The sequence below is a fragment of the Triticum dicoccoides genome, chromosome 1A, assembly GCF_002162155.2.
Source record: "Triticum dicoccoides isolate Atlit2015 ecotype Zavitan chromosome 1A, WEW_v2.0, whole genome shotgun sequence".
NCBI lineage: Eukaryota > Viridiplantae > Streptophyta > Magnoliopsida > Poales > Poaceae > Triticum > Triticum dicoccoides.
Genome location: NC_041380.1, coordinates 526,019,904 through 526,032,420, shown reverse-complemented (window position 1 = coordinate 526,032,420; position 12,517 = coordinate 526,019,904). Strand labels below are relative to the sequence as shown.

General features: G+C 51.5%; 1 protein-coding gene across 3 annotated transcripts; it reads right to left on the bottom strand.

Moving 5' to 3' along the window:
• Nucleotides 1-259: 259 nt before the first annotated feature.
• LOC119285798 (receptor-like serine/threonine-protein kinase SD1-8) lies at nt 260-7,016 on the bottom strand. Of its 3 annotated transcripts, none has more exons than XM_037565134.1 (8): nt 5,650-7,016; nt 2,447-2,581; nt 2,131-2,306; nt 1,755-1,965; nt 1,429-1,666; nt 1,188-1,338; nt 767-1,092; nt 260-670 (listed from the first exon to the last, which is right to left on the bottom strand). In XM_037565134.1, the coding sequence occupies exons 1-8, from the start codon at nt 6,953-6,955 to the stop codon at nt 646-648; spliced, it is 2,568 nt and encodes an 855-aa protein (XP_037421031.1). In that variant the 5' UTR covers nt 6,956-7,016; the 3' UTR covers nt 260-645. The 3 variants fall into 3 exon arrangements, with proteins under 3 accessions (XP_037421031.1, XP_037421030.1, XP_037421034.1); XM_037565133.1 differs by having other exon boundaries at nt 2,131-2,309; nt 5,650-7,015; XM_037565137.1 differs by having other exon boundaries at nt 633-1,092; nt 2,131-2,309; nt 5,650-7,015.
• Nucleotides 7,017-12,517: the final 5,501 nt, after the last annotated feature.

Below are 12,517 nucleotides of genomic sequence, written 5' to 3'. Positions count from 1 at the left end.
CGAATATTTGGAGTCCTTACATATCTTATCTTACCTTTGTAGTTGTTCTAAATAATGGGTGCATTACAAAGTTAGGGAACTTCTTTGAGTCATCATATTTTTCGGTTTATACGTTCCAGAGTAGAAGAGTTTGGGGAGGAAACATTTCCCGCTATGTAACGTCGCCCATTTTATCAAATCGATGTCTGTCCGGTATGATCATATAGTGACATGATGCTCACATCAATTCAATAAAGCCAACAAAAAGTAATTATCAACACGAGTAGAAGAAAAGCATCTAGAATTTAGAATACCAACATTGGAAGGAAAGCACCTATCACATCTTTTTTGTTTTTAGAGTCAAATGACATCTTTTCATGTTACGCCCTTAGTACAAAAAAAAGGAGCATCTCATGGGACCCGCGGAGCATACATGTTCCCGAAGGCCCGGGCCGTGCGCCACGGCCTTCCGTGCTCTGGCCCAAAGTAAAGCGGGAATCTCCTCCGTCGCAAAAGAAAAAGGTGGCGCGCCATCGCGCGGCACGCATATTCCTCCCGCCGGCGCCGGTTTCGGAACCCGCGGCCGCCGCCGTGTTCTCCGCGCCCCTCCCATGGCCGGCGGCGACGGCGCCGTCGGCAAGGTCTCACGAACAACTTCAACGCTCATCACCCATCCATTGATTTCTTTTCGCTGTACAATTGCACAAATACACATCTCAACTTTCACCAAAAAAATATATATTCAGTGCTAGGCTACGCAAATCACCAAAACCATGACGGTCTCTACCGGCCCTCGATCATGGTGATGGTCATGCTGTCCACGAAGCTGCAGTCGGCCCTGCTCGACGACGTGTCCTCCGTGCCCGTCGCCGTCGCCGTCGCCGCGGCCCGCCTCGCGGCGAAGCCGGGCTGCTTGGGGGTCGCCAGCGACGCGGCGTCGGCGGCGGCCAGCATCGTGAGCGCCTGCGACATGAGCGGCCGGTCGTCCGGGTTCTCCTGCACGCACAGCAGCCCCACCTTGAGGCACTTGACCACCTCCTCCGACTCGAACGTCCCCTTCAGGGTCTCGTCCACCAGCTCCAGGCTCTTCCCCTCGCTCAGCAGGCTCCACGCCTGCCAACAAGAATTCAGAGATTCAGAAATTTTTCTAAAATTCAGAGATTCAGAGATAGTGGTGAGATATTGACGAGCTACATGTTCAGGCTTACATGTGCTAGAAGGTTTAGGTGGCTGGAGTAGCTGTAGACGCCCCTGTTTCTGATGCCAGTGATGATCTCCAGCACAATGACGCCGAAGCTGAAAACGTCTGATTTCACCGAGAAAACCCCGTCCATCGCGTACTCCGGAGCCATGTAGCCACTGCAACAGGGAACCAGCCATGTAAGGATCATCCATTTGTTGCCATGTAGCCACTGCAACAAATTAATTGAATTGCTTGTTGAAACTTACTACGTGCCGACAACTCGAAGCGTATTGATCTCCGAGTCATCGCCGCCGAATATCCTCGCCATGCCGAAGTCTGAAATCTTAGGGGTCATGTCCTTATCCAGGAGAATGTTGCTTGTCTTGAGGTCTCTGTGGACGATCCTGTATCTTGAGTCCTGGTGAAGATACAGTAAACCTCGGGCGATCCCCTCGATTATGCGATACCGGGTTTGCCAATCAAGAAGCATGCTCTTGGATTTGTCTGATAATAATAACACAGGTAAATTAGTATCTGTTCTTTGGAGGACAGGGAACTTTGATGCTCACAGAGGTTAAGTAAGTGCATATACCAAACAGGAAGAAGTCCAGGCTCTTGTTTGCCATGTACTCATATATGAGTATCTTTTCTTGTCCACAGATGCAACAGCCGATCAGTCGAACAAGATTCCGATGCTGGAGTTTCGCTATCAGCATAACCTCATTCTTGAACTCATCAGGACCCTGCGTCGATGCTTGCGAAAGTGTTTTAACGGCTATTTCTTGTCCATCCTCAAGCGTACCCTGTAGTTTCGAACAAAGTATTTTCAATCCGACGCGTGAGAATGTTCTATACTACCATGGAAAACTAGAATGTCATCTTATTGTTATACTTCTTTGCAAGATCTAAAGTGCCGATTTCCCGATGCTTCAAAACTACTAATGAATTGTGTTTGAAAACTTCAGTACCTTGTATACTGGCCCATAACCACCTTCACCGAGCTTGTTGTCAGTTGAGAAGCCTTGTGTGGCTTCTGCTATTGTCTCCAGATCATATATTGGCAGATCCAGATCAGCCCCATGACTGGTTCCTTCACTCGTTAGTGTTCTGCTGTGCAAAACACCACTCCATTTACTTGGTGCTCCTACTGAAACATCATATGTAGAAATGACAACAGCAAATAAGAGCTCAGTTTTTCTTCCAGAAGTTCTTTATGTTTCGACTAAAGAGAGGCAATGTTCTTCCTATCTGCAAGTTAGAACCACATAGATCATTTGGAATTACCTGATTGTCTTGCTCTTGCCCTCTTTCTTCTCCACCAGAAGAACCCTGCAAGCGCTATAATAGCTGCCAGTACACAGATGCTCACAGCCACTGCAATTATAACGTGCGCCTTCTTATCGGACTTGCTAGGTGCATCTGTGCAAGAAAATCGCGATTTAGTTTGATCATGGACATGGCTGTATCTTATCTACAACATTATATTTGTGTCTCCGTAAAGCCTAGATGTCAATGTACACAATACAGTAGTAAGCACTCATATATTAGTATGATGATGAACATGGTAAGCATTTGGAGATCTGCTGAGAACATTGCGAACAGAACATATTTGCGACCTTGTGTTGATATATTCGCATGTGAATATCGACACACAGACATAGGTTGAACACTTGAATGCATCTAGTGAACTCTGCCATTGGTTCACTTTTCTGAATTTTTTTCCTAATTGTGTGATCTTCTGTACTGTAGTATTATGTAATACACATGTTTTTGTATTTGAGACATTGGTTGCGTAGTTTTTTGCACATAGAGTACACTAGCTAGCTAGTTCATTTAAAACATTCTGAATGCGTTATGTAGCCCTTGCTTGCAGATCACTGGATCCCGTATGTCAAATGCTGGTAGGTGGGCAAGCCCTACCAGGTTTTTAAGCCTCTCGGGTCCGGGGTCCTGTTCGGTGGGACACCGAACACAACATAAAGCAAGGGGCTCCATGGCTAGCAATGCTGCATGTGCAAAGTAACTAGCGAAGTAAAGGCCGGTCTGTTGATCCAACATTTGTCCTTGTTGTCCAACAGAAATACTTGACCAAGAGGATGGTCCAGTCACAGCTTGCAAGCATTGCAGCTGAGTCCAGGTATGTTACTGTAATTCTTTTTCTGGGGGTGTCTTGATCGTTACCTAACAGGATATGATACTGCTGCTACAAAACAGTGACAACACCCTTGCCGGTGTGTAGGCCCTTAATAAGATCCACTAAAAAATAACAGTAAATTGCTAGGTGTTTTCCCCCCTCTGTCGGTGTAAACATGCAGTGTATACGCAATTTTGCCAACTGTTCGGGTCCTTGGCAACTGAATCTAATGTCAGACAGACAGACAGACAGAGTGGCATGGCCTCCTTCCTCCCTTACTTTCGGTGATGCATCATCATTCATCGGGCATACACACCTACCTTATGCCTCACACGCGTCAACCACACGTGGAAAACGCACCCCCCACACCTACCATATTAAGGAAAAAAATGCGTGGACTGGGACACTGGTCGGGCGTCATCATCCGTCGCGACGTCCTGCGATTCCTCACGGCATCTGGACTAGACATAGACAGGCAGCATCACCAAATACATACTCGGCCCAACGGAGACACCTAAATTTGGCCTGGATGCTCCTCGCTTCACCGGTGACCTGCACCGTTGCGACACGAAATCGCTTCTTCCTCAAGGAACGGACCGCCGTACGTGCCCGTCGCTCATTGGCAGGAGCGCCGGGAGGTCAGACTGGGACTGCGACCCTGCCTGGCTGCCTCCACTAGCAGAGCAGGGCCGACGCTGAAAAAAGCGAGGCCGACGTGCGGAACTGCTGCTAATCTGTCAGGTCAATTTCACTGGTCTCCCTCCCGTGTGGCTATGTTTTTCAGGTGTGCACTGTGTGGTGGTGCAGGGAGGAGCGCATGCATGATTGCGCTGCCGCCACCCAAGCCGTCTTCCTCTTCCCTGGAGCTAGCCGGAGGTCTCCGGCTGCTTGCTTGGGGTGGACTCGACTCAACTGCTGCATTGGCAAACCGTGTTTCGCTCGCCATACTCCCGTTGGAGCGGACCGTCGGGTCTACATCAGGGAGATGATCTGAAAGCCACAGCGCCAGGATACCACTGTACTTTGTACGCGTTCCGGGCCTAATCGCATTCAGGTGGCCGAGCTTAAAATTTATCCACATGTATAGGGTGGACGATGGAGATTCTCTTCTCATCAACTGTACGTCTGTACCCCTTGCAAAACGGGAGCCGCCTAGCTCACACAGTACAGATGTACCTCATTTGTCGCTTCTGAATGAAGATCCATGGGATCGACATGGGGTATCCATCAGGGTGGGCATCATCATCAAAGCTGTTCTAGAATCATGTTTGTGGTGTTCGATTGTTCATTTTTCTAATAAGTGGCGATTACTGATTACACTACCGGTTGCTGCTGTCAGCTTGCGCTCTCTCTGTAAAGCGCACTCTTGCTGATCGCGCAGAACAAATGCTCATTATCGCGGTCCAGCTCAGGTGCACGCTTCCTGCCGTCTTGCCGGACTGTTAACAAACCCAATCAAAGGAAGATACATTGACAAGAGCCAATAAAGAGATCAAGAAAAAGGTTCTAGGGTATATCAACATCAACTTTCCCCCAATTTCAAAAAATAGCATAATCTTTCCTCCAATTTCAAAAAAACATCAACTTTCCTCCCCTAAATAAAGCTTTAGAAGCCACAACAATTTTATTCTTTTGACGGGAAGGCTTACTTTATTAATCAAATGATAGTTACATCGCCCGCTAACAGTATGGTGTCTTCAAGCTTACGTTTCCTCGAGCCGAGCAAGGATTTATATTAGCCCATGCCCTCAACGCCTCAACATACTATATGTAATGGTTGCTTTGTTTGCAGATTTCTCAGGATTTGATGATCACAACCTCTCATCTAACCGAGTGGTAGTACTCAAAGTTCATTCATAATAAGAGGACAGTTGCACCGCATTATGGTATGACTATGCTCGAGAATAAGTTTGACCATGCCGAAAGTTAACAATTCGTTGAATTACTTTCCTAATTGCTCCTAAAAAGTGGCTTCCACTCGAAACAGAACAGTGCAGCAAGGCCCCTCACTGACTAAACAGCTGTGCAAGATCTAGTTCTAACATTTTTGATTTTCCCACTAGCTGGTGCTCGATCGGGACAAACTAAAGCCGGCACTCTGCACATGCCAAAGCTAAATGCCTAAGTTAATAATTAACCCAAAACAAAAAGTTTCAGATGCCAGCCCAAAGTTGCCTCCAATCTAATTAATCTATCTGTGCTTGGACCAAAGGATAGGATGGAACAAATTTTCACCTACCAAGAACCATCATGGGTAATCACATGCCACATTCCATTCGAATTTATAACAGTAGAAAATTGTAGGGGAAAAAACGAGTGCAAACGGAACGGAGACACGTAGGCCGGCACGTACCGAGGTCGGCGGCGGCGAGGCGCACGTAGAGGTCCTGGCCGAAGTTGGGGAACACGCGGAGGTCCTCCAGCGCGCCGCCCCACATCACGCACCCGCGGTGCCCCGGCGCGCCGCTCAGGTTCGCGTTGGCGTACGCCGTGCAGGAGCAGTTCCGCTGGCACCGCTGCGCGCACTCGGCGAGCCCCGCGCGGTAGTCCACCACGGCGGCCGTCGTGTCCGGCACCTTGGCGTGCGCCATCAGCGCGAACCCGTCCGTGCCGTTGCCGCAGTCGAGCGGCGTCGCGCGCGCGCACCCGCCCCGGTTGTCCCGCAGCGCCCACGCCTCCGGCGACCGCGGCGCGAACCCGCGCAGGCACTCGCACACCGGCAGGCTGTTGGGGTCGCACACCCCGTTCGGCCCGCACTGGTTCACGGCGTCGCACTGGTCCTTGGGCGCGTACCAGTACATGTTCCACGCGCCGGCCGCCCACACCCACGTCCACCGCTGTAGCAGCCCGCCGGCGGCGCCCGTGCTGTTCAGCGCTAGCCGGGAGACGATGCTCGAGTTGGCCACCTGGAAGCTGTAGCTCACCTCCTTGGCGCTGTTGACGAAGCTGAAGTTGAAGCCCATGTAGGTGGCCGTGTCCGGGACGCCGGTGAACTGGAGCCCGTCCCAGGGCCCCGACCGCCACACCTTCTCCGCCCCGTTCCAGATGAACACCTCCGGGTCGCCGGTGGTGTCCATCACAGCCACCACCGGCCCCGGGGACGGGTCGGAGGGGCTCGTCCACGCCGTCAGCGTCATGTTGGCGCCGGTGCGGAAGTCCATCCCCACCCGCATCCCCGGAATCAGGGTGTCGGTGGGGTGGTCGAACCCCTGCCACGCCACGGCGCCGCTCGCGTCGGAGACCACGAGGTTCCCGATGTCCAGCAGCCGCGCCGTGCACCTCCCGGCGCCCGCGCCCGGCGCCGGGGGGGCCGACCAGACGACGGTGGAGCTGGCGTCGGCGACGGAGAGCGTGCCGTCGGCGGAGACGGACAGGGTCGCGCGCGCGTTGCGCTCCACGGGGCCCGGGACGGGGTCGGCGCGGTTGGCGACCCAGACGACGGTGCGGACGGGGACCTTGGCGTACCACAGCCCGATGTAGGTGTTGTTGGAGCCCGGCGGCGTGAAGAAGCCGAGCACGTAGCTGCCGGCGCCGGGCGAGACCAGCGTGTCGTTGCCCCTGAGCGGCTGGCCTGGCGAGATGGTGTCCCGGGCGTGGGAAGCCGACGAGAGCAGCAGCAGCAGCAGCAGCTGGAAGAGGCGTAGCTGGTGGCTTGCCATCGCCGCGGCAAGGGGTGGCCGCTTGTGTACAACTACTGGGAGTAGCTATTTTAAGCTCGGCAAGGATGACGGGCGCATCTTTCTGGTTTGTTATACGGAGTTTTCAGCAAAGCCGGCGTTAAAGTTCGGCAAGTGCTTCTTCGATTCTAAAAAAAGTGTCGTCGAATTTTCTAAGTTATTTTAAGGCCAGCGCGCTCGGCGCCGGTCGACCGGCCAAAATTTCGACCGGCAGTCTCCCGACCGTTCGATCTATGTCTTATTGGCCACATGATTAGATCCCTCCCTCAGGGCCGTCTTCCTTCTACAATTGTCTTCCTCCTGTAAATATAGCCACGTACCTTCCGCACCGCGACGCCGCCTCCTTCACAGCGACCCTACCCCTCGCAGCCGGTCTCATCGCTAGTTGTGGCACCACTGCCGCCACTCTTCATCGCCTACGAGACACCTTGACGCATCCCCCGTAGCAGCACGCCTTGCCTCGTTTGGCGGTCATGTCGAACGTCGTTGCAACCGTCATACCTCCAACGCCACCCCCGCCGACGGCCCTCGCCGCATGGGTAGCAAAAAGAACTCATCAGTAGTAGCTTTTGTGGTTGCCGGTTGCAACAAATCAGGATTTCAGCCCGTCGCCACCTCCAAAACACTCCAACCATTGCAGCAAAAGCAGTTGCTGGTTCCAGCTCTGCTTTCAGTCCGTTCCAGCAAACTCATTTGTTGGTTCCACTTCCACCTCCGCTCTTGGTTTGTAAAAACCACCAGGGGAGATACGACAAGGCCGAATGGGCCATGGCCCGCCCAACATTTTGAAATTTGTGCACTTTGTTTTACTCCTAGGCCTTGGAACACCGTTCGATAGGTTGTTTCCTTGTTTTTAGCCCGTCCAGCAATGGGCTTGAAGCTCCTCCACTGGCAAAAACCACATCTACTGCTTCCAACTCCGACTTCAAACGGTCCCAGCATCTGTGACACACGGTTGTACTAGTGGTATCTGATCAATCAGAGCCAATGGCGGGAGGTGGACAAAGGAGTTTGCAGTCATGGCCAATGAGATGCCGGTGGTGTTTGGAAGAGCTCACGGCGATGCCATGAGCTTGCTCGGGTGGAGTTGGGAAGAAAGAGAAGAGAGAATATATCATTGCTAAGGTGGAGAAAACAAGTGGAGTAGGAGCCCGTGCGGCTGGATAAGGTAGATGGCCTGAGCGCTACATGGCCCCGACCAGCTGAAATTGTAGCCGGACGGCTGTAGAGAATCATTTCAACAGAAAAAATATGTCGACTGGCATTAGGCCATCTCCAACGACATCATTCACCATTCTTCTGCTTGTCCAGACTAGACTCTCCAAACTAGAAAAAGTCTCCAATGCAAATATGGTGGACATGTAAAAGGAAGAGGACAAAGATTATACTTGTAAAATAATAGCTTACAAGTTCTATCATAGGTATTGGAGGCTGCATACCCAGCCGTCTCCTGTTGGAAATATGCCCTAGAGGCAATAATAAAATGGTTATTATTGTATTTCCTTGTTTATGATAATTGTCTATTGTTCATGCTATAATTGTATTGATAGGAAACTCAGATACATATGTGGATACATAGACAACACCATGTCCCTAGTAAGCCTCTAGTTGACTAGCTCGTTGATCAATAGATGGTTACGGTTTCCTAACCATGGACATTGGATGTCATTGATAACGGGATCACATCATTAGGAGAATGATGTGATGGACAAGACCCAATCCTAAGCCTAGCACAAGATCGTATAGTTCGTTTGCTAAAGCTTTTCTAATGTCAAGTATCGTTTCCTTAGACCATGAGATTGTGCAACTCCCGGATACCGTAGGAATGCTTTGGGTGTACCAAACGCCATAACGTAACTGGGTGGCTATAAAGGTGCACTACGGGTATCTCCGAAAGTGTCTGTTGGGTTGGCACGAATCGAGACTGGGATTTGTCACTCCGTGTAAACGGAGAGGTATCTCTGGGCCCACTCGGTAGGACATCATCATAATGTGCACAATGTGACCAAGGAGTTGATCACGGGATGATGTGTTACGGAACGAGTAAAGAGACTTGCCCGTAACGAGATTGAACAAGGTATCGGGATACCGACGATCGAATCTCGTGCAAGTACTATACCGGTAGACAAAGGGAATTGTATACGAGATTGACTGAATCCTTGACATCGTGGTTCATCCGATGAGATCATCGTGGAACATGTGGGAGCCAACATGCGTATCCAGATCCCGCTGTTGCTTATTGACCAGAGAGATGTCTCGGTCATGTCTGCATTATTCCCGAGCCCGTAGGGTCTACGCACTTAAGGTTCGATGACGCTAGGGTTATAGGAAAAGTATGTACGCGGTTACCGAATGTTGTTCGGAGTCCCGGATGAGATCCCAGACGTCACGAGGAGTTCCGAAATGGTCCGGAGGTAAATATTTATATATGGGAAGTGCCGTTTTGGTCACCGAAAAAGTTTTGGGTGCTATCGGTAACGTACCGGGACCACCGGGAGGGTCCCGGGGGTCCACCAGGTGAGGCCACCAGCCCCAGAAGGCTGCGTGGGCCAAGTGTGGGAGGTGACCAGCCCCAGGTGGGCTGGTGCGCCCCCCCACCTAGGCCGAAGGCGCGTGGAGAGTGGGAAGGGGGCAAACCCTAGGTCCAGATGGGCCTTAAGGCCCACCCTAGGGCGCCCCCCTCTCTTCCCCCCTTGGCCGCACCGTAGATGGGTTTTGGGGGCTGCCGCCACCCCTAGGGATGGAACCCTAGATGGGGGCGCAGCCCCTCCCCTCCCCCTCTATATACTTGAGGTATTGGGGGCTGCCAAACACATGATTTGATCTCCCTCTTGGCGCAGCCCTACCTCTCTCCCTCCTCGTCTCTCGTAGTGCTTGGCGAAGCCCTACTGGAGTCCCGCGCTCCTCCATCATCACCACGCCGTCGTGCTTCTGCTGGACGGAGTCTTCCCCAACCTCTCCCTCTCTCCTTGCTGGATCAAGGCGCGGAAGACGTCACCGGGCTGTACATGTGTTGAACGCGGAGGCGCCGTTGTTCGACGCTTAGATCGGAATCGACCGCGATCTGAATCGCTGCGTGTATGACTCCACCAATCGCATTCTTGTAACGCTTCCGCTTAGCGATCTTCAAGGGTATGAAGATGCACTCCCCTTCCCCTCGTTGCTAGATTACTCCATAGATTGATCTTGGTGATGCGTAGAAAATTTTAAATTTCTGCTACGATCCCCAACAGTGGCATCGTGAGCTAGGTCTATGCGTATATTCTATGCACGAGTAGAACACAAAGTAGTTGTGGGTGATGATTTGTTCAATTTTCTTGTCGTTACTAGTCTTATCTTGATTCGGCGGCATTGTGGGATGAAGCGGCCCGGACCGACCTTACACGTACACTTACGTGAGACTGGTTCCACCGACTGACATGCACTTGATGCATAAGGTGGCTGGCGGGTGTCTGTCTCTCCCACTTTAGTCGGATCAGATTCGATGAAAAGGGTCCTTATGAAGGGTAAATAGAAATTGGCATATCACCGTTGTGGTTTTGCGTAGGTAAGAAACATTCTTGCTAGAAACCCATAGCAGCCACGTAAAACATGCAACAACAATTAGAGGACGTCTAACTTGTTTTTGCAGGGTTTGCTTTGTGATGTGATATGGCCAAAAGGATGTGATGAATGATATATGTGATGTATGAGATTGATCATGCTCTTGTAATAGGAATCACGACTTGCATGTCGATGAGTATGACAACCGGCAGGAGCCATAGGAGTTGTCTTAATTTATTTATGACCTGCGTGTCAACATAAACGTCATGTAATTACTTTACTTTATTGCTAAACCATTAGCCATAGTAGTAGAAGAGGTATCTTTGGGCCTACTCGGTAATTCTTTGGGCGTGCCAAACGTCACAACGTAACTAGGTGACTATAAAGGTACACTGCAGGTATCTCCGAAAGTGTCTGTTGGGTTGGCACGAATCGAGACTGGGATTTGTCACTCCGTATGACGGAGAGGTATCTCTGGGCCCACTCGGTAATGCATCATCATAATGAGCTCAATGTGACCAAGTGGTTGATCACGGGATCACGCATTACGGTACGAGTAAAGTGACTTGCCGGTAACGAGATTGAACGAGGTATTGGGATACCGACGATCGAGTCTCGGGCAAGTAACGTACCGATTGACAAAGGGAATTGTATACAAGATTGATTGAATCCTCGACATCGTGGTTCATCCGATGAGATCATCGAGGAGCATGTGGGAGCCAACATGGGTATCTAGATCCCGCTGTTGGTTATTGATCGGAGAGTCGTCTCGGTCATGTCTGCGTGTCTCCAGAACCTGTAGGGTCTACACACTTAAGGTTCAGTGACGCTAGGGTTGTTGAGATATTAGTATACGGTAACCCGAAAGTTGTTCGGAGTCCCGGATGAGATCCCGGACGTCACGAGGAGTTCCGGAATGGTTCGGAGGTAAAGATTTATATATAGGAAGTCAAGTTTCAGCCATCAGGAAGGTTTCGGGGGTAATCAGTATTGTACCGGGACCACCGGAAGGGTCCCGGGGGTCCACCGGGTGGGGCCACCTATCCCGGAGGGCCCCATGGGCTAAAGTGGGAGGGGAACCAGCCCCTAGTGGGCTGGTGCGCCCCTCATGGGCCTCCCCCTGCGCCTAGGGTTGGAAACCCTAGGGGTGGGGGGCGCCCCACTTGGCTTGGGGGGCACTCCACCCCCCTTGGCCGCCGCCCCCTTGGAGATTCAATCTCCTAGGGCCGGCGCCCCCTAGGGGTCCTATATATAGTGGGGGGAGGGAGGGCAGACGCACCCGAGCCCCTGGCGCCTCTCTCTCCCTCCCGTGACACTCCTCCCTCTCTCTGAGCTTGGCAAAGCCCTGCCGAGATCACCGTTGCTTCCACCACCACGCCGTCGTGCTGCTGGATATTCATCAACCTCTCCTCCCCCCTTGCTGGATCAAGTTGGAGGAGACGTATTCCCAACCGTACGTGTGTTGAACGCAGAGGTGCCGTCCGTTTGGCGCTAGGTCATCGGTGATTTGGATCACGACGAGTACGACTCCATCAACCCCGTTCTCTTGAACGCTTCCACGCGCGATCTACAAGGGTATGTAGATGCACTCCTCTCTCCCTTGTTGCTATATGACTCCATAGATTGATCTTGGTGATGCATAGAAAATTTTAAAATTCTGCTACGTTCCCAACAGTGGCATCATGAGCTAGGTCTATGCGTAGTTTCTATGCACGAGTAGAACACAAAGCAGTTGTGGGCGTCGATATTGTCAATTTGCTTGCCGTTACTAGTCTTATCTTGATTCGGCGGCATCGTGGGATGAAGCGGCCCGGATCAACCTTACACGTACGCTTACGTGAGACTGGTTCCACCGATTGACATGCACTAGTTGCATAAGGTGGCTAGCGGGTGTCTGTCTCTCCCACTTTAGTCGGATCGGATTCGATGAAAAGGGTCCTTATGAAGGGTAAATAGAAATTGGCATATCACGTTGTGGTTTTGGCGTAGGTAAGAAACGTT

Bases quoted from the DNA above. Each gene is read 5' to 3' on its own strand.
- LOC119285798 (XM_037565133.1), bottom strand. From the start codon at position 6,955: ATGGCAAGCCACCAGCTACGCCTCTTCCAGCTGCTGCTGCTGCTGCTG. The intron at 1,966-2,130 runs GTACTGAAGTTT...TCGAAACTACAG, and splicing joins GTTATGGGCCAGTATACAAG to GGTACGCTTGAGGATGGACA. The intron at 1,339-1,428 runs GTAAGTTTCAAC...TCCCTGTTGCAG, and splicing joins CTTCGAGTTGTCGGCACGTA to TGGCTACATGGCTCCGGAGT.